Source organism: Tarenaya hassleriana, unplaced genomic scaffold (genome assembly GCF_000463585.1).
Source record: "Tarenaya hassleriana unplaced genomic scaffold, ASM46358v1 Cleome7, whole genome shotgun sequence".
Classification (NCBI taxonomy): domain Eukaryota; kingdom Viridiplantae; phylum Streptophyta; class Magnoliopsida; order Brassicales; family Cleomaceae; genus Tarenaya; species Tarenaya hassleriana.
The window spans coordinates 858,230-878,901 of record NW_010969548.1 but is presented as its reverse complement, the minus strand read 5'-3'; the positions used below and the strand labels follow the sequence as shown (position 1 = coordinate 878,901).

The window sequence follows — 20,672 nt, the reverse complement described above, 5'->3', positions numbered from 1 at the left end:
TATATATATATATATATATATATATATACACACACACACACTCTTACCCGATAGATTGATGATTTTTTTATTTTTAAATTAGATGGGGAGGCAGTTCGAATGCTGTTTTTACCGTGATGCAAGGTGATTTCATGAGACCTAGGATCGATGAGGTATATCATCAACTTTTTAAATTTTACCGAAAATATTTAACGGTTTTTAAATACTAATTTATCGATTTTTTGTCTGTTGATTATGTTATGCATGTGGATGTTAAAAGTTAAAAAAATGGAAATTTAGGAATTTATGATTTTTTTTTGTCGATGGGTAATCCTGAAATTGGTTTTTTTTGGGCGATTTAGTAAACTTTGTATTTAATAATTGGGGGTGGCAGGTAAATGAACTTCTTGCCAAAGGGGTGAATGTGACCATCTACAATGGGCAAGTAAGATTATATATATATATATATATATATATATATATATATATATGATCTCCACATCATGGGCACACACACACACACATACATATATAATGTTATATTGTCGTCATTTGTGGTTGTAGCTTGATGTGATCTGTTCAACAAGAGGAGTGGAAGCATGGCTTCACAAGCTCAAGTAAAAACATACTTTCACAACACTCAAAAATCTATGAATATACATTATGAAATTATATATATATATATAGCCATATATATGACAAATAAATTATTTTTTGTAATATATGATGATGAGGCAATGTAGGTGGGAAGGGTTACAAGAATTCAGGAGAATGGACAGAGAACCGATATTTTGTGGAGATGATAATAAAGCGACAAGAGGCTTCACCAAATCGCATAAAAATCTCAGCTTCTACTGGATTCTTGGAGCTGGCCATTTTGTAAGTATTACCAAAAAAAAAAAACATATCCCTTTTTAAATACTTTCACTAATTATATTTTAATACTCTTACTACATTTTTCAAATCATGTTTTAATACACCACAATTTTTTTTTACTAATTATTCGATACGATTTTTTTATTAGATAGTTAAACGAAAAACAATTTAAGATTTAAAATGTGTTGGTAAGAAATTGAGATTTTAGATCACATGAAAAGAATAGCTAATACTAAAAAGTCATATTCATCATTATGAAATTCATATAGTTTCATCATTTGCTTACTAAAAGACACTATAATTGTTGACTAAAGCATTTATAACACAATCATTACTCATCATTATGTCATGTGAACCCGCTTTGTTTTTTAAATAAAAGGCTTAGAAAAGCAGATAAAGTCCTTCATTAAAAAGATTTTTTTTTATCATTTGTATTTTCATTAACGGTCGAATAACTCTTGATTTTTTTTGTAACCCATATGAAATATAGTTATGAAATCTGAGCCTTAGGTGAAATTAGTTACAAACAGCAAACAAATAATCTATTTTTGTAACCTATATTATTTAGTACGGGTTTTAGATGAAATTACATACAGAAATATGCGTTATAGTACCAATAGAAAAGAAAACTTATTTTACCAAACAGCAAACAAATAATCTATCTTATTAGAAGTAACAAAAATGAAAATGGTGAATCCAAATAACAATTGTTTACATGAAATAGACACTTGTTCTAATGATGATATTTCGGGAAAAAATTAATCTAACAATTTCTTTTAAAGAGGGCAGTATACATTTATAGTACTAAGTATAAAACCTTATAAAATAATATCGGTTATCAATCATTCACACAGTAACGTGCTATTTATTTTTTTTTTTAAAAAGATCATACTATTTATGTGTATTATATGGGTGTATGTAAAGGCTTTGCGTGCACGTAAACACCGAAATAAATGGTAAAAATGGTAAAACGTCAGAGATAAAAAAAATCGCATGCATTTAATGCGTGAAAGCACAAGACCTGTGTCAGACAATTGAGTGGCCTTTCCTGTCTGTCCCCTTACGATATTTTTTTTGTCCTGAATTATAATTGGATTAGAGTATTATAATATAATTTATGTATTAATTATTAAATATTTTGTTGTTAATAATAATAATGATTGTAATAAAAAAACACAGGTGCCAGTGGATGAACCTTGTGTGGCATTGAAAATGGTGGAGGAGATTACAAAGTCACCGAGCACCATCTCATGAACTTCATGACGTTTATGTGTCTGTAATTGATCTCTCACCCATTGATTTGATTTGTTTTTTTTCAGACAAACGTACTGAGACGGAGTTTGTAATAATAATATTATAAGATTTTACCAATGTCTTATTTTTTAATTTTGAAATTTCATTCGGTCTGATTAAGTAAGTAAAAAAATCGATCTGATTGGATAATGATACTGTCTTGTATACCGAAAACAAAAAGGATAAATAAGTCATTGGAAGATATGATCACAATAAACAGTAAACACCCCGATCGCTTCAACAAAAAAATTAATAAATTTTTACACAAGATATTAAAGTTATATATATATATATATATACTTATGGATATACACTTGGCTAGTAACTTAATTAATTAATATACACTAAGACATTTTTTTTAATTTGGATTCGTATCCAGCAGAAGTTAGCTAGGGTTCACATAATTACTCAAAATTTAAGTATGCGTGTAAATATGATTTTGTTTGTTGGAGTTACGAAGTGGCTGAAAACAACTTCAATATATATACACACACGAAGTGATTCGGGGTATTTTTTTATATATAGAGAGTATAAGAGGGTATATATGTAATATCATGTATATATAATTAGGGTTATCTACTTGAAAATGGTCAATGTCTCGTTTTTTTTACGATAAATCCACTTGAAAATGGTACATAAAATGATTTTAAAACCTTTTTTTCAAGTTAGTTGAATTTCAAAATTTTTTTAGTGATATTTTCTATTAATGGAAACGTTGAGACCAAAGATGATCATTTCGAGTTTCGGTTTGATTATATTCGGATTAGGTTATCTAGATTATAGAAAAATGATAACCGTTTAGTTTTTACATAAACTTCAATTGGATTCGGTTTGATTATTTTTCGATTCGGTTTTGATAAAAAAAAAATCATTTTTCAAAAAAATTATCGATTTTTCAATTATTTTTTCTATTCGATTCGGTTTCGTTTTTTTTCAGATTTAAAAAAATCATAACCGTTTAGTTTTGATATCGGGTTTGACTCGGATACAGTTATATCTTATTCGGTTCGGTTTAATTATTCGGTTAATACCGGAATGGACACCCCTAGTTGAGACCCACTACAAAATGAGCATATAAAATTCCACAAATTTCGTAGCTTTCAATTTATAGAAAAGAAACTTAATATTTCAATATTCCCCACGAAGATACATTGCCATTTTTTTTCGGACACTTGATGGAGAAAAATGTATTACAAAGCCGATGTGTTTCACTGTACAAAACCTCGAGAGTCTTACACTACACCACATTATATATGTGTATATATATGTCTCACCAACGACAAGGTTCCAAGAGAAGAGCTAATCCATTTTACACCAATCAGTAGAAAGAAGAAACCAACAGAGTGGAGGCTTCTAGAAGTTTCTAGAGAGATCTACGATTCGATCTTCTCCAGAACTTCCAACCGCACCTTCCTCTTCCAACCTTTCATCGCCGCAACTAGATTTACTAACCCCGCAATCTGGCTTTTCGTGTATTCCTGCACGCCACAGAGAGGAAAAAAAACTCGACTTTCGATCAAATCCGGTTAAGCAAATCAATTTAATTTAATCGTTCCGGTTTAGGTATAAAACCGAAGATGTTTTTGGTTACCGGATGAGCTCTTGCCCAGTGGACGTATTCTGTCTCCGGTAAATAATACGCCTGCGGAAAAAAACCCGAGACGATATGATATTCGGTTAAGCATACATACATAACGAATCGCCCGAGGTCTAGTGAAATTGCATGCACTTACCTTGATAAAGGTCTCGACGATTTGGAGCTTCGGCTTCACGTTCACCGGAACAAAATGCTGAAGCCCGTTAATCAGAACCTATGATCAAATTTCTCGAGCTCATTCAACTAGCAGAATGTATCATCTTGTTTTGATTAAAAACATTGCTAGTGATCTCTAACACGTTACTAACGTTATCTATCGATACATTACAGAGAAAAATAAGCGTATCGTCTTGTGAAATTACGTGAAACTAAAATGTGGCTAATTCATAATTTCATATATACATTTTCGAGGATACTTGACTGATTTATGCTTGTCTCAGGTGAAGAACGGAACCATAAGGCCGGACAAAGGATGGAGGAAAGGGTTACCTGGAGATCCAATGACATGAGAGCACGCCCTTCGTCGGTGCATCTCTTTACTCGTGATAAACCTTCTACCAGCGTTTCCGAAACTATTTCAACTCCACATTCCAGCAGGAGATTTTGTACCTTAGGGGGGAAAAGTTGTAAAAAAAACGACATAAATTTCCCCATGGATTGTTCACGCATCAAAACATGTTCAGTTCATTTACCACCAGGTAAGAATGTGCTCTTCTTTATAAGCATATTGAGAAGAAAACTTATTTTCCCGAAATTTTTTTATGCCCTTTTTTTTTTCAATGCAGACAACAGTGGGGATCCTCCTAGGTTTACATTTCCATCTACTAGTTGATAAATAAGGAAATTGGTCACACCATGGCTCAGTGGTGAGTCTAAACTCTATGTAAAAGATCTATCAAGATTTGCAAAGTCGGATTCCAAGAATTTGATGAGGTTGGGTCAAAGGGTCCTTTACCTCCTGATGAATACCCCCATGGGCAAGCCGTGTTTTGTAGTGTTTGAATTCTCCAAGCATCAAATCAACGTACCTGTACATCGAAGAACTCATCACAGTTGTGACAATGGTGATGTAATCCCTGGCCAGACAAGACAGGAACTGATAGATAGAATCTAGTTTTTAAAGGATCAGCCCTGTAACGGATATAGCTAAATCTGGATTCGGCAATTGAATAGGTTTGCAAATAGAAACCATGCACAACATGAGTACTCCTAATACTTGTGAAGAAAGCGGCATACGAATCTGTGAATTGTTGGCAGAATGGATTAAAGGGCATATGAGAAAGAAACAAACCCATTATGCTCCATTCCAAGCTCCTTGACTTCCCATTTAGAATTAGCAATTCGATCGACATATCTGCAAAAAAACATTGAAGGTGAATGAACATACGTCCGAAATCATGAGAAAAGCACTAATATGAGAGAGATCCTGGTCACACTTTACAGCTAGGAGATGATATATATTTTCATCTGACCTAGTTTTGATGAAGTAATCGGTAAAAATGGGGACAAAGAAGGAAGAGAGAGGAGACAGGTTCAATCCATTTTAACTAAATTCCTTTGGAAGGAATCTCTAAAAGCAATTGAGGATTTACCCATTAACATGGAGCAGTATCTTTGCAGTTGTCCTGTGTATGTGCTCCGTTAGAGCAGGTACGGAATCGACCTGAGGAAATCATTCAATAAGAGTACAAAGTCTATAAAAGTGGCTCATACTAACTGGATCTTCATGATGTACAGATATGAGAAATAGTGTAAATGTATTTGAACCATCACCATATCAGTCAAACAGATAAGTAACACATATCCTCATGTAATTTCTTTCCACCACAATCAAAACATCAGAAAAAGAGGAATGTACCAGTTGACCAAAGAAGTCTTCAACCACAGCTCCATTTCTCGACATAAGCATTGATTGGAGATGAGCCTTTGATTTATGCAATATCCGGGCAACAAGAGATATAGTCTCTGCAGCAGCACATCTTTCCTGCGGGTAATGATCATGCGGCGCATAAGCCTCGTATTACACAACCATGGCATGATGAGGAAGAATGCTAACCATGCTTCTCAGACAGAGCAGAATACAGAGAGGGGAAGAAAATAACAGAAATTTAATCAGGATAAGCAAACACTGGACCAAAAACCATCTGACTTATAGTTTTCTTCACACAAGGCATGAAGCAAAACCAAAAATCCATTTGATACCTTGAGACCGAAAGACGTGCCCAATAAGTGACCAGAAATGATGTTAAGGGGATTTGAAGGTGTCACATCACTAAGACTATGGACTGCATGAGGAAAGCCCGGTAAAGAAGATGAAGATGGTGATAACCGAGGTTTTATCCACTGCTCACAATCTTGTGATATTCGAGTTAAGCTGCTCTTCAGCCGATCTGTGCATTCAGAAACCACAATTAACTTTTGTTTGTTGAACAAAACGAGTTACTCAGATATCCTAGCATATGTTAGATTTACATTCATGGCGATGGCACTCAGCCTTAGCAATGCAAACAAAGAAAAGTATTTAAACAGAACGATCACTCACGGTTGAGATAGTCAGAAAAACCTTTTCCACTGGGGCTTTCTTGACCAAATATTTCAAATACGAAATAGAAAAAAACCCCAAACAATTGGCATATTCCCTGCAAAAATTCACGCAATTGGAGGAGTTGGTTTAGAAAAGATACTTGGAACAATTATTCCCAAGGTTTGCACAAAATCATAGAGGGTACTATGGGGAATACCTTAAAGAACTCGACATTAACTATTTCCAGTTTCTGCATAAGCCTTGCATACTTATCCATTGACCTAACACATAAAAGTACAGTTAACATGCATGCACGGCAAATAGGGAAATGAAAAGGTTATGATTTAATTTTGTCAAACTGCATACCTTAGTAGACAAAGAGAAGATCCTGTTTGAGCTGTAAAATCATCATTGGTACTCAGATGGGAAGACAGACTTCTTGAATGACCATGTTTAAAGCTTCGGCTAGGAAGCTGACTATCCTCATCGATGAAGTCAGCAAGAAGGTCCTCATTTTCATCTTCTGAAACAGGACTAACTCCATTCACGCGCCTTACATCTCTCTGATCTGGAGATACACTATCCTCAAGCGTGCTATCATTTACTTCACGATCTCCAGAAGCAACTCCACTATACAAAGAGTCATCTTGACCCTCTCTATAGCAAGTTAACTTTGCTGAAAAGGGGTTTCCACTTTTCAGCCAATAAGAGAATCCACCTCTGTTGGCACTCTGAGCAACTGAGTTATTTGACATATTATTAAGCTGTAGAAAACTGGAAGAAGCAGAGGCACCACGAGAAGAAATAATCAGTGGAGCTCCATCCCCCACAAGACCAGTAAAATTAATAGCTTGCACAGTATCAGGTGGCAATTTAGTCCAAGTCTCCTTCTCCAAAACCATTTTAAGCGCCTGAAAGAGGGAAAAATAGGACAACTTTACTGCAGGGTATTACATAGGAGAGGTGATGCACGAAAAGAATAGGAGACACTGTAGTATTGATAATGTTGGCCCAGCGGATACTGTAAAGCTGGACTTACATGCATGCTTTGCCTATGAAATGAACTGAAATAAGTTTCGCATACACCCTTTAGCTTCTTCCTAAATTCAACTGCTTCAAATCCACAGAATGCTTCCCCGGCAAGGATGAAGATGTTCAGGTCTTCGTAATTTTTCAAGAACTGATGAATACTTGTTGAAGAACCAACAGGGGAAGAAAGCAAAACTGACACACGACTGGTTGTAAGTTGCCAGAGATTTCTGCGTCCTCTCTGAAGGGTTTCTGACACAAAAGCTGCACCTTCTTTTCGTAGATGATACCATGGCGACTCACTGGTCGACACTGCATCTCTAGAATCCCTACCTTCACTTATTCCACTGTCAGATTTTAGCTGCACTGAACTGGAGGTTCCAGTTCCATCAGTCGGAGACAAGGTTGAGAGCTCTTCTACAGAAACTATACCAGAAGGTCTGGAACTTGATTCTGAGGCTGAACAGAGAGCATCTTGAGGGCTGTTAGAATTTCCTGTCACTAAATTCACATTTTGAGTTGCACCCAAACTTGTGGTGATCAAATCTTCTACCTGTTCCAGTTTAGAAATATGACCTTTAGAAATTGAAGATCAATAAGATCAATTCCGTAGAATTCGTTTATGATATTCAAGTAGGAGATGTGAATACAAATCCAACAACACTAAAAACAAACAACATAGGTAGTTACAAGAACCCTACCAAAGTAACAAACGATATTTGATATTAACTGAGAAAATGGAATCTACCTTCTTTTCCGGTTCGAAACTCATTATCTCGTGGAACGAACACATCAACCGAAATAACACATCAAGTGTTCTCAAAAGACAATGCCTAAACTTGGATTCAGGTATCTGAAGACATAGATCGCTGTAGGTAAATCTGAAAAGAAAGTAAGGTTATATCAGCAAGTATCGTACTTGAATACTGAGACAGATACCAGCAACTAAGATTACAGAGCATACCTAGTATTTTGCATGGCAGCACCATTGTCCTGCAAAAATAACTGGTTATCTACATGGAATACGTAAATAAAAGTTCCAATCATCTATTTATTTCAATACATTTTCAAGTCAGGTATGCAGTAAAAGGCCAGCAAAAAGCATTGTTACGTGAGGTACGAACTCAGGCCATGACATAGGAAAGGTAGCATCTAAGAATTCAAAGCAATTAAGATACAAATCCATACAAAATGCAGGCACCCATATCTTAAACATAATTATGTTCTCTATGAAAGCAAACTTATGAATAAATACTTCTTCTTCAAGCGTACCCGAAAATAACATAAAAGAAACTAGTAAATACAGAACTTGACCTTATCTGTGCTGAAGCATAAGTCATGACATGATTCTGTTCACAATATTACATTAGTCAAATGTACTTGTTCGAACAAAAACAGAAAACTAAATTGTGTTTCGAAAGACACATGCTATGACTATGTCCCCTATTTTACTATCGTTAGACTAAGAATTGACTGCTTAAATCTCAACATTTCTATGTAGAGATTGATGATAGAGTATGAGTAACAACAATCAAAATTGTATATCCCTCAGAAAGGTCATAGCATCTATCTATCCAAGAATAAATGACTTACAACTCAAATCAAACAACAAAAACTAATTAACCACATCTTGCACATGCAACAATTGAATATCGTGCTAACATACCTCTTGAGCAATGGCCTTCAGTACAGAATGGGTTTCTGAAATAACTTCCTGCATAAAAAAGCTTTGTATCTTCTCCGCAAGCCCAGAGACATCACCGATCAGTGCATAAGCATCAAGTACCTAAAAGTATAAGTATGCAAACAAGTGAGACTCATCTCTGAACTAGATTCTATCTCTTTCTACTTGCAAGAAATCATCTAAGAGAACTCAAGCAAAATAGAGGAATGTTATCAGACGGTAAGAGCCACAAAGCTCTTTTCTTCCAAAGAAGTCGAAAATAAGATGAGAGCTAAACAAATTTAACATGCAGCATTAGTTGGTTTACTAACCGTTAGATACCTCTCTTCTTTGAACTCCTGGCAAACTCCTAATAACAATGAATCCAGTTTGTGAAGAGTTCTTCCTAGCCAAACCTTTAAAAGAGTTGACGAAGTTTAACTGAGAAAGAGTTGACAATCACAAAGACAAGATTTGGCTATGAAAAATCTATATTCACCTCAACCCCATGGGTCATTTCTTGGATTGCTGAAAATTCAGAAAGACTATCAAGCAGCTGCAAGTACTCAGATAGAACTTGAAATGCCTACACAATCATGGAACACATTGTGGTTTCCTGTGAGTTCCCATAGGAAAATAGTATCACCATAATATTTTATGAAAAGACACAGTAAGGTACAACAGAAAGCGAAGAGAGGAGGACAACCTTGCAATAGTTGCCTTCCTCGACGAGGGCTTCAAGAGTTAATCGCATGTCTCTTGCATGACAAAGCTCAGTTAATATAGGAAGCATGTCCTGCAAGCGAAGACAATAAAACAATCTTGCTGCTCTAATTACATGTTATCCAGGGAGGCAAATAGGTATGACATACAAAAAAAGTCTCAACATCATAGACAGAAATCAGAACCAACAAGAACTCAGGAACTTGCTCATCAATTAACATTACACAGCAGATTTGAATCTAAAAGTACTAGCCATATAAAAATAGGACTTTCAGCAGGGAAGACAAAAAGCATGAAATGTCCAAGTAAACTGAAACAATTTGCAGAGCCAATGTCTGGAAAGTGGAAACAGAAGAGGAACTTACCAGAAGGGCTTGCTTCCTTTTAGAATGAGTGTTTACAATGAGATCTCTAGACACCTCGTTAACTGATGAAGTCAAATGCCTTCTTCCATTCTGTCAATAACATTAAAACAGCCACAATCAAAGTCATACTAGCAACAGGAAAAATATAAGTGGAAGCCACCAATACATTGCTCTTAATTCCGGCTAGAGATCATACATATCCTTACCTTGCAGATGACATTTGCAATCTTCAAATCTCTTTCCAATTCTCTAACCAAATTCATCCCCTTCACTGACCAAAAGTGAATATCAATATTCACAAAGGCTAATGATCCTCTCAGTCAACATGGGTTCACTTTAGCGGAACACAATAAGTCTTTTTTAATTTAGGAGCATGCGTGAATATCTTACTTACCCAAACCCAGTTTGATTAATATACACAGTGCAAACACCATGGTTACAGATGGAAACTATAGAAGATGTGAGGTTTATCAAGAGCACTTACCCATTACTTCATGATGCTCCATAACATGATGGGACAGATTTTCTGCTACTCTATCCAGCTGTGCCAGCCTTATGGTAGCCTGCGCAGCCAGAAAAAATTTCCAAACATTTATCTTGAAAAGCAGTTTCTAGAAAACAACAGAGCCTTTCTGTACAGACAGCGGAAACCCTTTCGAATATTTCTTTACTTCCGTATCTTTATTCTATTAAGATAACTGCAGCAATTTTGATTGGGCAAATATTGGCAACGAGTTAAGTAGAAGAATTAATGTAATACCCTGAAAAGGAAAATCAGGTAGTTGAGAGGGGGAACAATAAAATAGTACCTGCTTCTCAAAATAAGCATGATCATTCTCATCATCTGGCACATTCTCCAAAACATGCCTTACTGGATCAAAGTCCTACACGAGAAACAAATGATGAATTAACTTGTGACTTAGAGATGAAACGAAAGAATCCCTCCCAATACCATCAATACCAAAATACACCAGACAGATAGTACACAGATAAAAACACCTCCTCATAGAATCCTTCTTCAATCTCATCAACTTCTTGAGGGGGAGGACCACGTCCATATATGGAGCTCAGTTCATTAGAGCTTGAAGAGATACCCTGATCGGGATGCAGCCCTGCCAAAGCACGAGCAACAGCAGCTGCAGCAGCAGCACGGGCTGGAATCTACACAATACTTTGGTGATAAATTCTCATTATTCTCAAATATCCCATCGAATTGAAAAGCCATACGCTTTCATCTTTCAGAGTCTCATTAGAAGATTACTTCATTTATCAGTAAAAGAGGCATTCACTTAAAACAAGTGGCAATTTAAGTCATGATCAGAATTTCTTCCTCTGAAACTTGGGCAGCGAATAGAGCATAAGATGTGAGGATAGATAATAACTGTTTTCTCCACTAATCGCACCAATCAGAGGAACACGATAAAATCATCCAAACCAGTCAAGTTAGCAGCTGCAAGACCGAGTGACAGGACAGCAGTTAACTTGCTCAAATTTCAAACACAGAACTCAACAGAACGAAGCCTAAACTCTGCAAATCCTAAAACCGACACTCATGGGCATCTCCCTGTGCACATTTCCTCACCAACCAAACAGACAGAAGAGGAAAAATCAGAACAAGTTTACCTCAGGACGGTCCGAGGAAGAAGGAGAAGGCAAAAGTCCAAGCGATCTCGCGGACTTAACGGAGCTGATGATCTTTTCGCCGACCTTAGACAAATCCATCTCACCTCCTTGGGACAACAAGAAAGGAACCAAGAAGAAAACCCTAGAACTAGAGCTCCCGAAGCCTTCAGCACCAAACTCGCTCAGATCCCCGCCATTGAACAGAAACGGATTCCCCAAAACTGTGCCGAATGGGAAGAGATTGGGCTGCATCTCATCTCATCTCAACAGGAGATTTCCAGATCAATCCGATCCATCCACCACCATCGGGAACCGAAGTGAGAGTGAATGCCGATTCCAGGAAAGTCCGATCAGCCAAAAGGTCCCGTGAAAGATTTCCCCTACAAGCAACAGTGGAGTCTTGTCGTGTTATCCCCAAGTGCTACGAGAGTAGTAATGACAAGAACAGATCTTCGGTCGTGTCCTTTTTTTTTTTATTTGGAACCAGAGCTTCCTGTCTCGAGTGCGTTTCCCGTTCTTAACGGTCTGTTTGGTTGCCGAGAAAACTCGGGAAGAAAATTCACTACCCTGCTTTTGCAACCTTTTTGAATTATCGGATCATCAGATTTGAATTATCCGATCATCGGATTTGGATTGGAATTTCTATATATCTCTTTAGGACGGCATGGTAATTATTAAATATGTTTGTAGATTTTATATTTCAGAACTAGTTTTTTAAAAAATAAATTAAATTGTTTGCATTAATTATTTAAAATCTGTTATGGATTATCATTTTAAATCCTTACGAATTATTTTTCATTATATTTATTATAAAATAATTAAGAATTATTTTAATATGATAATTATTATCTTTTGTTGTAGACAACTATTAATATAATTTAAACTTAAAAACTATTTATTTTTGAGATTCTATATACCTTTACATCTCTAATTTTTTTTATACGATTCTGTATAAGTATACATTCGCGAATTGGTGAAAAATCGCATATCTTAATTTTATTTATTTTTTATTCAATGTTTCGATTCAAGACAGAGATGCAAAAATGTTTATATTTAGTGTGTGATTGTTAAAAAAAAAGATCAATATTATATGAATTAATTAATGCATTTTTATGTCTATCTGTATTTACACGTTATTCTCACAACAAATTTCTATCACTATTATTCCGTGTCACGAATGCATAATAAATAAAAATAAAAGCTCAAACTATTATCTTTTCATTATTGTCATTACAAAAAAAAAACGAATCGCGTATTGTAATATATAATACCTCGATACTGAAAAGAAAATAAAGTGGAGGAATATACCAAATTGCCCCTACAGCAAAATGTCATTTTCTTCCTTGGTTACAATATGAAATGTGTGTGCTCCCAAACATCACGTCTCTATCCAAACAAGAAAAGGTCAAAAAAGGAAATGCCTAAAAACATAAATTAGAAAGGCGGTGTGTCTCACACATGGCACCTTTTCTTTGTCGCCTTCCAAATAATTAATTAGCTTAATTTTCCTGATTAACAGGATAATTAATTTAACCGTAATCGATTAATCGTACCTGAACTTGGCTTTGGCTTCATCCCTCGACAACAATAATATATATTTTTTTCTGTTAAGAGTTCATTCAGAGAAAAAAAAAACATTTCGAAGGAACGAGCGATCACCGGGTACGAGGCAGATCTGGTGCTGATCGGCCAATCTAACTGCGTTGCCGGAGAGTCGCTGTGAAGTGGTAATGGCGACGATTCCGCCGGAGAACGGCGTCGAAGGAGACGACGAGAGGGAAGAGGAGGAAGAAGAAGAAGAGACGGAGGGTGAAGACGAGGAGGAAGAGGAGGAGGAGGAGCCGAGGCTAAAGTATCAGCGGATGGGCGGGAACGTGCCGGCGTTGCTGTCGAACGACGCCGCCTCGTGCATCGCCGTGGCGGAGCGGATGATCGCGCTTGGTACGCACGCCGGGCCGGTTTATATCCTCGATTTTTTGGGGAATCAGGTGAAATTTCAATCATTTCAGTGCTTGATTGCGGAATTTCGGAGTACTAGTTGAGTCCTAAGCTCGTTAATTTGGAAATTAAGATTGGAATTTGCTTGGGATTGCTTGAATTTATTGTGCACTCGTGCTTCTTGGCGACAAATTGAGCTCATTAGGTGGTTATGTGTGTCTTCTTTGTATTTTCTTCGGGAACTGTTCGTATTAGTACTTTTGAGGTGGTTGCTTAGCTGTAACGTTGTCCAGAAGAGGGAATATGTAAATGTTTTGTGCTAGTGATACATGTAGTTGCTGGTCATGTTCTTGTGTTTCGGGTTCAATTTTGAAATTTGTGGTAATTATGTTCGTTCAGGTTAAAGAATTCCGTGCTCACACTTCCCCGGTTAATGACCTTAGCTTTGACATAGAAGGAGAGTATATTGGAAGCTGTTCAGATGATGGGTCTGTTGTTATAAATAGCCTTTTCACTGATGAGAAGCTGAGGTTTGATTATCATCGCCCGATGAAGGCCATTTCCTTGGACCCAGAGTATACAAAGAAGCAATCAAGGAGATTTGTAGCTGGTGGCTTGGCTGGTCATTTGTATCTCAATAGCAAGAAATGGTTAGGTTACAAAGACCAGGTTGGTAATAGTATGGGTAAATCTGTACTGTGGGAAAAATTTGAAATTTCTTACAGAATTAATCAAGGCTAACCTTGTAGGTGCTGCATTCTGGGGAGGGCCCAATTCATGCTGTGAAATGGAGAGGAAGTCTCATTGCTTGGGCTAATGATTCCGGTGTTAAAGTTTATGATGCTGCCAAAGATCAGCGTGTTACATTTATTGAGAGACCACGGGGAAGCCCTCGTCCTGAGGTTTTGCTCCCTCACTTGGTTTGGCAGGTTTGTTTCAACACTTCGTATTATCTTGTTGACTTTTCTGACTTTTTAAATAACTCCGGGATTGAGTTCATAAACAGCTGCACGGGTGGTTTAAGGAATTTTTTGTTGTCAGGATGACACTCTTCTGGTGATTGGTTGGGGAACATCTGTTAAAATTGCATCAATAAAATCAGATCAACAAAAGGCTGCAAACGGAACATATCGGCATATACAGATGTCTAGCCTAAACCAGGTGGATATAGTGGCATCTTTTCAGACCAGCTATTATATTTCAGGGATTGCTCCCTTTGGCGATTCTCTAGTTATTCTTGCTTACATACCCGTTGAAGAAGATGGAGAGAAGGAACGTGCTAGCAGCATGTTACCACGTCAGGTACTTCGTCCTTGTTGGTTGTTGTACTACTTTTGGCAAAGTATGAACTTATTTCGGCCATCCTTCTATTCCTTCAAGACACTTGTTGAATTTATAATTTTAAATAATCCAGGGAAATGCCCAGCGGCCTGAAGTGCGCATAGTATCATGGAATAATGATGAACTTACCACAGATGCTCTTCCTGTACATGGCTTTGAACATTACAAGGCAAAAGACTATACCCTTGCGCATGCTCCTTTCTCAGGTCGTGATTTTGTTTGCAGAAGTAAATTGCTTTGTAGGGAAGAGGTGCTACTGTAAAATACTTATTCGATCATTTCCATGTGAGTGTAGGTAGCAGCTATGCTGGGGGACAGTGGGCAGCTGGTGATGAACCACTATATTACATTGTTTCTCCCAAGGATGTTGTAATTGCAAAACCTAGGTTGATTTTTGTTATCATCTATTCCTTTGTGTATGTTGTTCTAGTGATTTGTCATCGGAGTTTGGGGTTCCTAACTTATTCTGGATTGTTAGGGATGCTGAAGATCACATTAACTGGCTTTTGCAACATGGGTTCCATGAGAAAGCATTAGCAGCTGCTGAAGCTGGTCAAGGACATAGCGAACTACTTGATGAGGTACTTAGGAAAAGAAAGACGTGGTAGCATCTTTTATTTAACATATCCAACATCTCTGTTCATTCTTTTGTGCACCCCATCCTGCACGAAAATGGTCTGGAATGTTAAGTAAAGGGTGTGCTTGTTTTTACTTTCAAATATATGCAATATAAAGACAATCTTAGTCTGATGGTCCTTGATCCATTCAGTTAAGTGTCTTCAGTTTAGGTGTTTTAAGAGGCTAGCATCTTCAGTTTATGTGTTTAAGAGGCTAGCTGGTCTTGTAGGGCCAAATTCATCCATAGATTTTTTTGGTCGCAGCATGTCATCAGGACTTTAATAGAAAAATGCAGCACTTGGGGAGCATAAACAACCTTATAGTGTTACCACATCAGCTTCTTGTGTCTCATGGCGTTTTAATTTGCTTTAAGTTCTTTATATGTGTAGGTGGGTTCTCGGTATCTTGATCATTTGATTGTGGAGAGAAAATATGCTGAAGCGGCTTCTTTATGTCCCAAAGTGTTGCGAGGATCTGCCTCGGCCTGGGAGAGGTTTGAACTAATCAATACCTTTTTTTTTTTGGCTTTTTGTTGTTGTTGTTGTTAAAATTTTTTATGGAATATTTCTCGCCAGATGGGTTTTCCATTTTGCGCAACTGCGTCAACTGCCTGTCCTTGTTCCATACATGCCTACGGATAACCCGAAGCTGCGTGACACTGCATATGAGGTTTGTATATACAACGCTTTTCCTATGCATTTTTTTTTCTACTTTTCGTTTTAATGACGTCTTCTTTCTTTCCCCATGCCTCAGAGATTGATATGGCTTTTTTCTTTATGCTACAGGTTGCTCTAGTAGCAATGGCAACCAACAGTTCATATCACAAGGAGCTTTTGTCCACTGTTAAATCTTGGCCACGTGCAATATATTCTGCTTTGCCTGTTATCTCTGCAATAGAGCCTCAGCTGAACACATCTTCTATGACTGATGCCCTGAAAGAGGTCAGAATGAGACCAAAGCTTGTTATCTGCACATAAAAGCTTATTATATTTTAAAGATTTGGAGTTGTTTCATTATTTAATATTTCAGGCACTGGCGGAGTTGTATGTGATTGATGGACAATATGAGAAGGCCTTTTCGCTCTATGCTGATGTAAGCCTACTATTAGAGACACAATTATGCATTTCATGCTTTCCTTCTTGACCTGGTCTTATATCAACCTTTTTATATGTCTATAGTCCCCTTACATGCGCCTTTACCTTTTTACAGCTTCTCAAACCAGAAGTGTTTGATTTCATTGAGAAGTATAGCTTGCATGAGGCAATTCGTGGGAAGGTATAGGTCTCTTTCCTCAGTCAACATTTTAAAGCACAACTAAGTTGGCTTTTCCTTTATGATGAAAAGTTTCTTAATCATCCTTATCTTATTTGTGGCTTAGTGAGTCACATGATCTCTTATCTTACAGATTCTATCTTTTAAGTCTTTCTATCTTTGGATCACACAAACCCTTAATATATATTTCCTGGGCTTAACCTGTGTGAAGTTTATTTTTGCTTTAAGTGTATGGAACTTTTCTAATTCAGACTGCATAAGCCCCTACATCAATATGTTTGTGACCCTTTTATTCGCAGATGCGTTAAAGTGTGTTGGAGGTTTATGTATGCACAGTGTCTCTTCTGTGATGCAATTTTCTTGCTTATTGTCATATAACTGGTGGACTCTTGTTTCTTATCCATAATTTGTAGGTTGTCCAGTTGATGATGCTCGATTGCAAGCGTGCTGTTGCGTTATTTATCCAAAATAAGGATTTGATTTCTCCATCTGAAGTTGTTTCTCAGATTCTGAAAGCTGGCAAAAAGTGTGATTCACGATATTACTTGTATTTATATCTGCACGCATTATTTGAAGTCAGTCCAGATGCTGGGAAGGAGTTTCATGACATGCAGGTATGGGTAGTCAAAATCAGTTTACGAAATAACTGTGCTCTTCCTCTTCTTGATCAGCGACTGCTTTTGTGGTCTATCCTCCTTCAGGTTGAACTTTATGCGGATTATGATACTAAGATGCTGCTTCTGTTCCTCCGTAGCAGTCAACATTACACATTGGAAAAGGTACTATGTTAAGAGATTTGGATAAAACGAACTCTCTCGGACTGTTTATGATGAATAACATGATCCAATGAAATTAAATGTCAGGCATATGAAATTTGCGTCAGGGAAGATCTTTTGAAGGAGCAAGTGTTTGTGTTGGGGAGAATGGGAAAAGCGAAACAAGCTCTTGCTGTCATCATTAATAAACTGGGGGACATAGAAGAGGTACTGTGTTAGGACTCATGTTCGCCAGCCCTCTTTAGCTAATGTTCTGATGGATATGATTTTTTAATAACACAACTAACTAACTAACGATACGTAAGAATTGAACAATCCTGTGCAGGCCGTGGAATTTGTGTCCATGCAGCATGATGATGATCTCTGGGAAGAGCTGATCAAACAATGTCTGAACAAACCCGAGATGGTAAAGACACTTTGCTCAAATTGTCTCAGTTTCAGGAAATTCATGTACTTAATGTTGTTTTTCCCACTTTGTCCCAATTTGCAGGTGGGCTTGCTATTGGAACACACAGTTGGGAACCTTGATCCTCTCTACATTGTAAATATGGTCCCAAATGGCTTGGAGATACCTCGGTTAGTTTAACAAGTAGCTTGCATGCATAACTTCTCTCTACTTCCGAGTTTTTTTTTCTTTTTTTGAGTTACAATGATCGTTTTTTTTTATGTAATGTCACTCTTGCATAGACAAACTTTTCGTTACAACGAATCATATCCAACACGAGATGGCCTCATGTAGCAATCGGTTTAGTCAAAGCATAATGCTTCCTGATATTTGTTTCTTCTTCTGCTTTCAGACTGAGGGATCGTTTGGTAAAAATCATAACAGATTACAGAACAGAGACGTCGCTTAGACACGGCTGCAACGACATTCTCAAGGTACACAGCTCACTCTCTCTTCATCTCTCTTCGTGACACCGACGGCGTCTTTTTTAGGAAATCTGAACAGCTAAGCAATTGATTATGTGAATAACGCAGACCGACATTGTGAATCTTCTCGTCAAGTGTTTCAACGAGGCGAGACGAGGGGTGTGTCTAAGCAACGAAGAAGATGATTCCCGTGCGAAGAGAGAAAGCAGCAGAAACAGTTCGTTTTCCCAGAGAAGAACGGATAAATCTCCGAGCCTAAGAATGACGGAAATCAAGTCCAAGACCCGAGGAGACACCCGTTGTTGCATTTGCTTTGACCCCGTCTCCATACGCGGCGCCTCGGTTGTCATATTCTTCTGCTGCCATGCTTACCACATGACTTGCCTCACCGACGCAGCGTTTAGCAACGGCATCAAGAATTCATCCTCAGCTTCCAAGGGCTCGGGATTCGATTACGGGTACGATCACGAGGACGAGGATAAGGATGACGATGGGGACGAGGAAGATACGGGTCGGCCACGGTTGCGGTGTATTTTGTGTACTACGGCTGCTGCTGCGTCTGCGAGGTAGCCCGACCATTCTCTTTGTGTATTTGTGTGTGTATTTTTTTTTTTTTTTTTTTTTTTTTTGAAGAAAGTTCTTGTAACCTCCTTAAGTCCATAGCCAAAACGAGAGGAGACTGAGAGAAAAGTGAAGTGAGATTTTGATTGGACCTGTAAGCTAAGACTGGCGTTTTAAATTATCCATGTGATTTAATTTTTTATGGTTTGAACCACAGTGTGTGAAATATTTGTCTCTTTTTTGTGAAACATTAAGGTATTCTTTTTTCTCTTGATCGTATTTCTGCCCAACGATTCCGTTTATGTTCTGAAATTGGATACATTCATTTTCATATATATATATATATTGTATTTGTATATTTTGAGTACATATGATTGGCCAAGCGGATCTATCCAAACCAATTTAATACCCTTCCCCTGTTTCAATTTGGGTCTGCTCTCATCTCTCTGGGAAAATAAACCGAAAACCGGGTCAAAAAGCTTAAACCAAACATTGGAATTAAGGATCACCGGTTTATCCACAACCAGATTCGGTTCGCCTTTTATTTTCCGGTTAGCCTTTAACCACTATGTATAATGTATGTTTACATATGTATATGCACCCTCGCACGATATTCGTGCCTACAACGGCTTTTTGCCCAGTAGGGTTTTAAGGGGTCTCGGCGAAAAATCTGATCTTCGAAAATGGCATTGGCGACGAGACTGAATCGTATCCTTAAGCAGCATCAGAGTACTGTCTCAGTTCTCCCATTTCGAAACCCGAATCAAGGGCTCTTCCTTGCCCATGGCGAGAATCTCAGTCCTCACGTTTCACAAGTTCCGGCTCTTCTATCCTCCACTCGCTCTTTCCTCGATTTCTATAAGGTAGGGGTTAAACTGAAGTTGAATATGCTTTTCCGTTTGATTCCGGCGGAAACATGAAAAACTATAGCTTCAGATGTCAGAGAGATACTGACTTTTGGTGGGTGGTGTTTTGATTTGGCTTTTGGCAGCTTGGGAACAAGAAAGCCATTGAAGAAGAACGTGCTAGACTGTAAGCTTCGCTTCCTTTAGCTCTTTGCTTATTTTGGAATTAGACTGGGATTCAGGATTGAAGACTCGTAACATTTGGGCATATTGATGGGTTTACAATTTTTTTTTTTTGTTGAATTGATGGGTTTACAATTTACTGTCGCTTTCGAGATTTTGTGTGAGTGAACCAGAAGTTAATCAGTTGTATTCGATGTGATTTAGGACAGTAAGGATGAGATGACTCGCGGGTACTTCATGGATATGAAAGAATATGGCATACATGGTGGTAAGGTAATGATGCCTCCAGTATGAAAAGATCGGAGTTCAAGGTGGATTGTTTTCATCAACTACTGCTTGAACCGTAGAAATCGTTTCGTTTGGTAATGCGGGTTTTCCAATTCATTTTGTATTCTAAAGACCCGTTTTCCAATTCATTTTGTACTTGGTGATGGGCGATTTCGGTCCTGTTGGGTATTAGGTGAGGTATCTCTTTCTCATGTTCCTTAGCTGTTAATTTTTACGGTTTTTGCAGGTAGCAGCAGCAAATAAGACTCTAATTCCTGAAGCATTAGCAGCTGCTGAAGCTGGTCAAGGACATAGCGAACTACTTTATG

General features: G+C 37.5%; 4 protein-coding genes across 7 annotated transcripts in view; 3 read left to right on the top strand and 1 right to left on the bottom strand.

Annotated features, from left to right (window-relative positions):
• Positions 1-2,241, top strand: part of LOC104801513 (serine carboxypeptidase-like 51) — a 4,248-nt gene extending 2,007 nt beyond the window's left edge. The window contains exons 8-12 of the mRNA XM_010524823.2: positions 81-152; positions 374-424; positions 544-596; positions 723-858; positions 2,035-2,241. Of these exons, the coding sequence (XP_010523125.1) occupies positions 81-152; positions 374-424; positions 544-596; positions 723-858; positions 2,035-2,109 (387 nt within the window). The 3' untranslated portion in view covers positions 2,110-2,241. The remainder of the gene's footprint in view (positions 1-80; positions 153-373; positions 425-543; positions 597-722; positions 859-2,034) is intronic.
• A 1,033-nt stretch (positions 2,242-3,274) lies between these two features.
• LOC104800567 (syndetin) lies at positions 3,275-12,227 on the bottom strand. Of its 3 annotated transcripts, none has more exons than XM_010523407.1 (25): positions 11,673-12,227; positions 11,049-11,210; positions 10,859-10,933; positions 10,534-10,612; positions 10,256-10,320; positions 10,050-10,139; positions 9,668-9,757; positions 9,461-9,547; positions 9,294-9,377; positions 8,965-9,084; positions 8,263-8,291; positions 8,047-8,179; positions 7,309-7,851; positions 6,636-7,180; positions 6,487-6,550; positions 6,288-6,384; positions 5,948-6,135; positions 5,604-5,729; positions 5,338-5,408; positions 5,037-5,099; positions 4,701-4,773; positions 4,235-4,354; positions 3,882-3,959; positions 3,740-3,790; positions 3,275-3,626 (listed from the first exon to the last, which is right to left on the bottom strand). In XM_010523407.1, the coding sequence occupies exons 1-25, from the start codon at positions 11,922-11,924 to the stop codon at positions 3,522-3,524; spliced, it is 3,390 nt and encodes a 1,129-aa protein (XP_010521709.1). In that variant the 5' UTR covers positions 11,925-12,227; the 3' UTR covers positions 3,275-3,521. The 3 variants fall into 3 exon arrangements, with proteins under 3 accessions (XP_010521709.1, XP_010521710.1, XP_010521711.1); XM_010523408.2 differs by having other exon boundaries at positions 11,049-11,220; positions 11,673-11,811; XM_010523409.1 differs by lacking the exons at positions 10,859-10,933; positions 11,049-11,210; positions 11,673-12,227 and having other exon boundaries at positions 10,256-10,315.
• Positions 12,228-13,282: 1,055 nt separating this feature from the next.
• LOC104800566 (vacuolar protein sorting-associated protein 41 homolog) lies at positions 13,283-19,317 on the top strand. The gene is made up of 19 exons (XM_010523406.2): positions 13,283-13,660; positions 14,010-14,279; positions 14,360-14,539; positions 14,652-14,912; positions 15,025-15,157; positions 15,247-15,337; positions 15,430-15,532; positions 15,959-16,062; positions 16,145-16,238; positions 16,355-16,510; positions 16,599-16,661; positions 16,779-16,844; positions 17,255-17,455; positions 17,543-17,620; positions 17,705-17,824; positions 17,943-18,023; positions 18,108-18,193; positions 18,415-18,496; positions 18,596-19,317. Exons 1-19 carry the CDS (start codon positions 13,403-13,405, stop codon positions 19,055-19,057), a joined length of 2,889 nt encoding a protein of 962 aa, XP_010521708.1. The 5' UTR covers positions 13,283-13,402; the 3' UTR covers positions 19,058-19,317.
• A 334-nt stretch (positions 19,318-19,651) lies between these two features.
• Positions 19,652-20,672, top strand: part of LOC104800565 — a 2,989-nt gene continuing 1,968 nt past the window's right edge. Inside the window, exons 1-4 of one of the 2 annotated variants that reach the window (XM_010523404.2) lie at positions 19,652-19,911; positions 20,040-20,080; positions 20,286-20,349; positions 20,591-20,618. In XM_010523404.2, coding sequence (XP_010521706.1) covers positions 19,732-19,911; positions 20,040-20,080; positions 20,286-20,349; positions 20,591-20,618 — 313 coding nt within the window. In that variant the 5' untranslated portion in view covers positions 19,652-19,731. The remainder of the gene's footprint in view (positions 19,912-20,039; positions 20,081-20,285; positions 20,350-20,590; positions 20,619-20,672) is intronic. The other variant, XM_010523403.2, reaches the window with a different exon arrangement.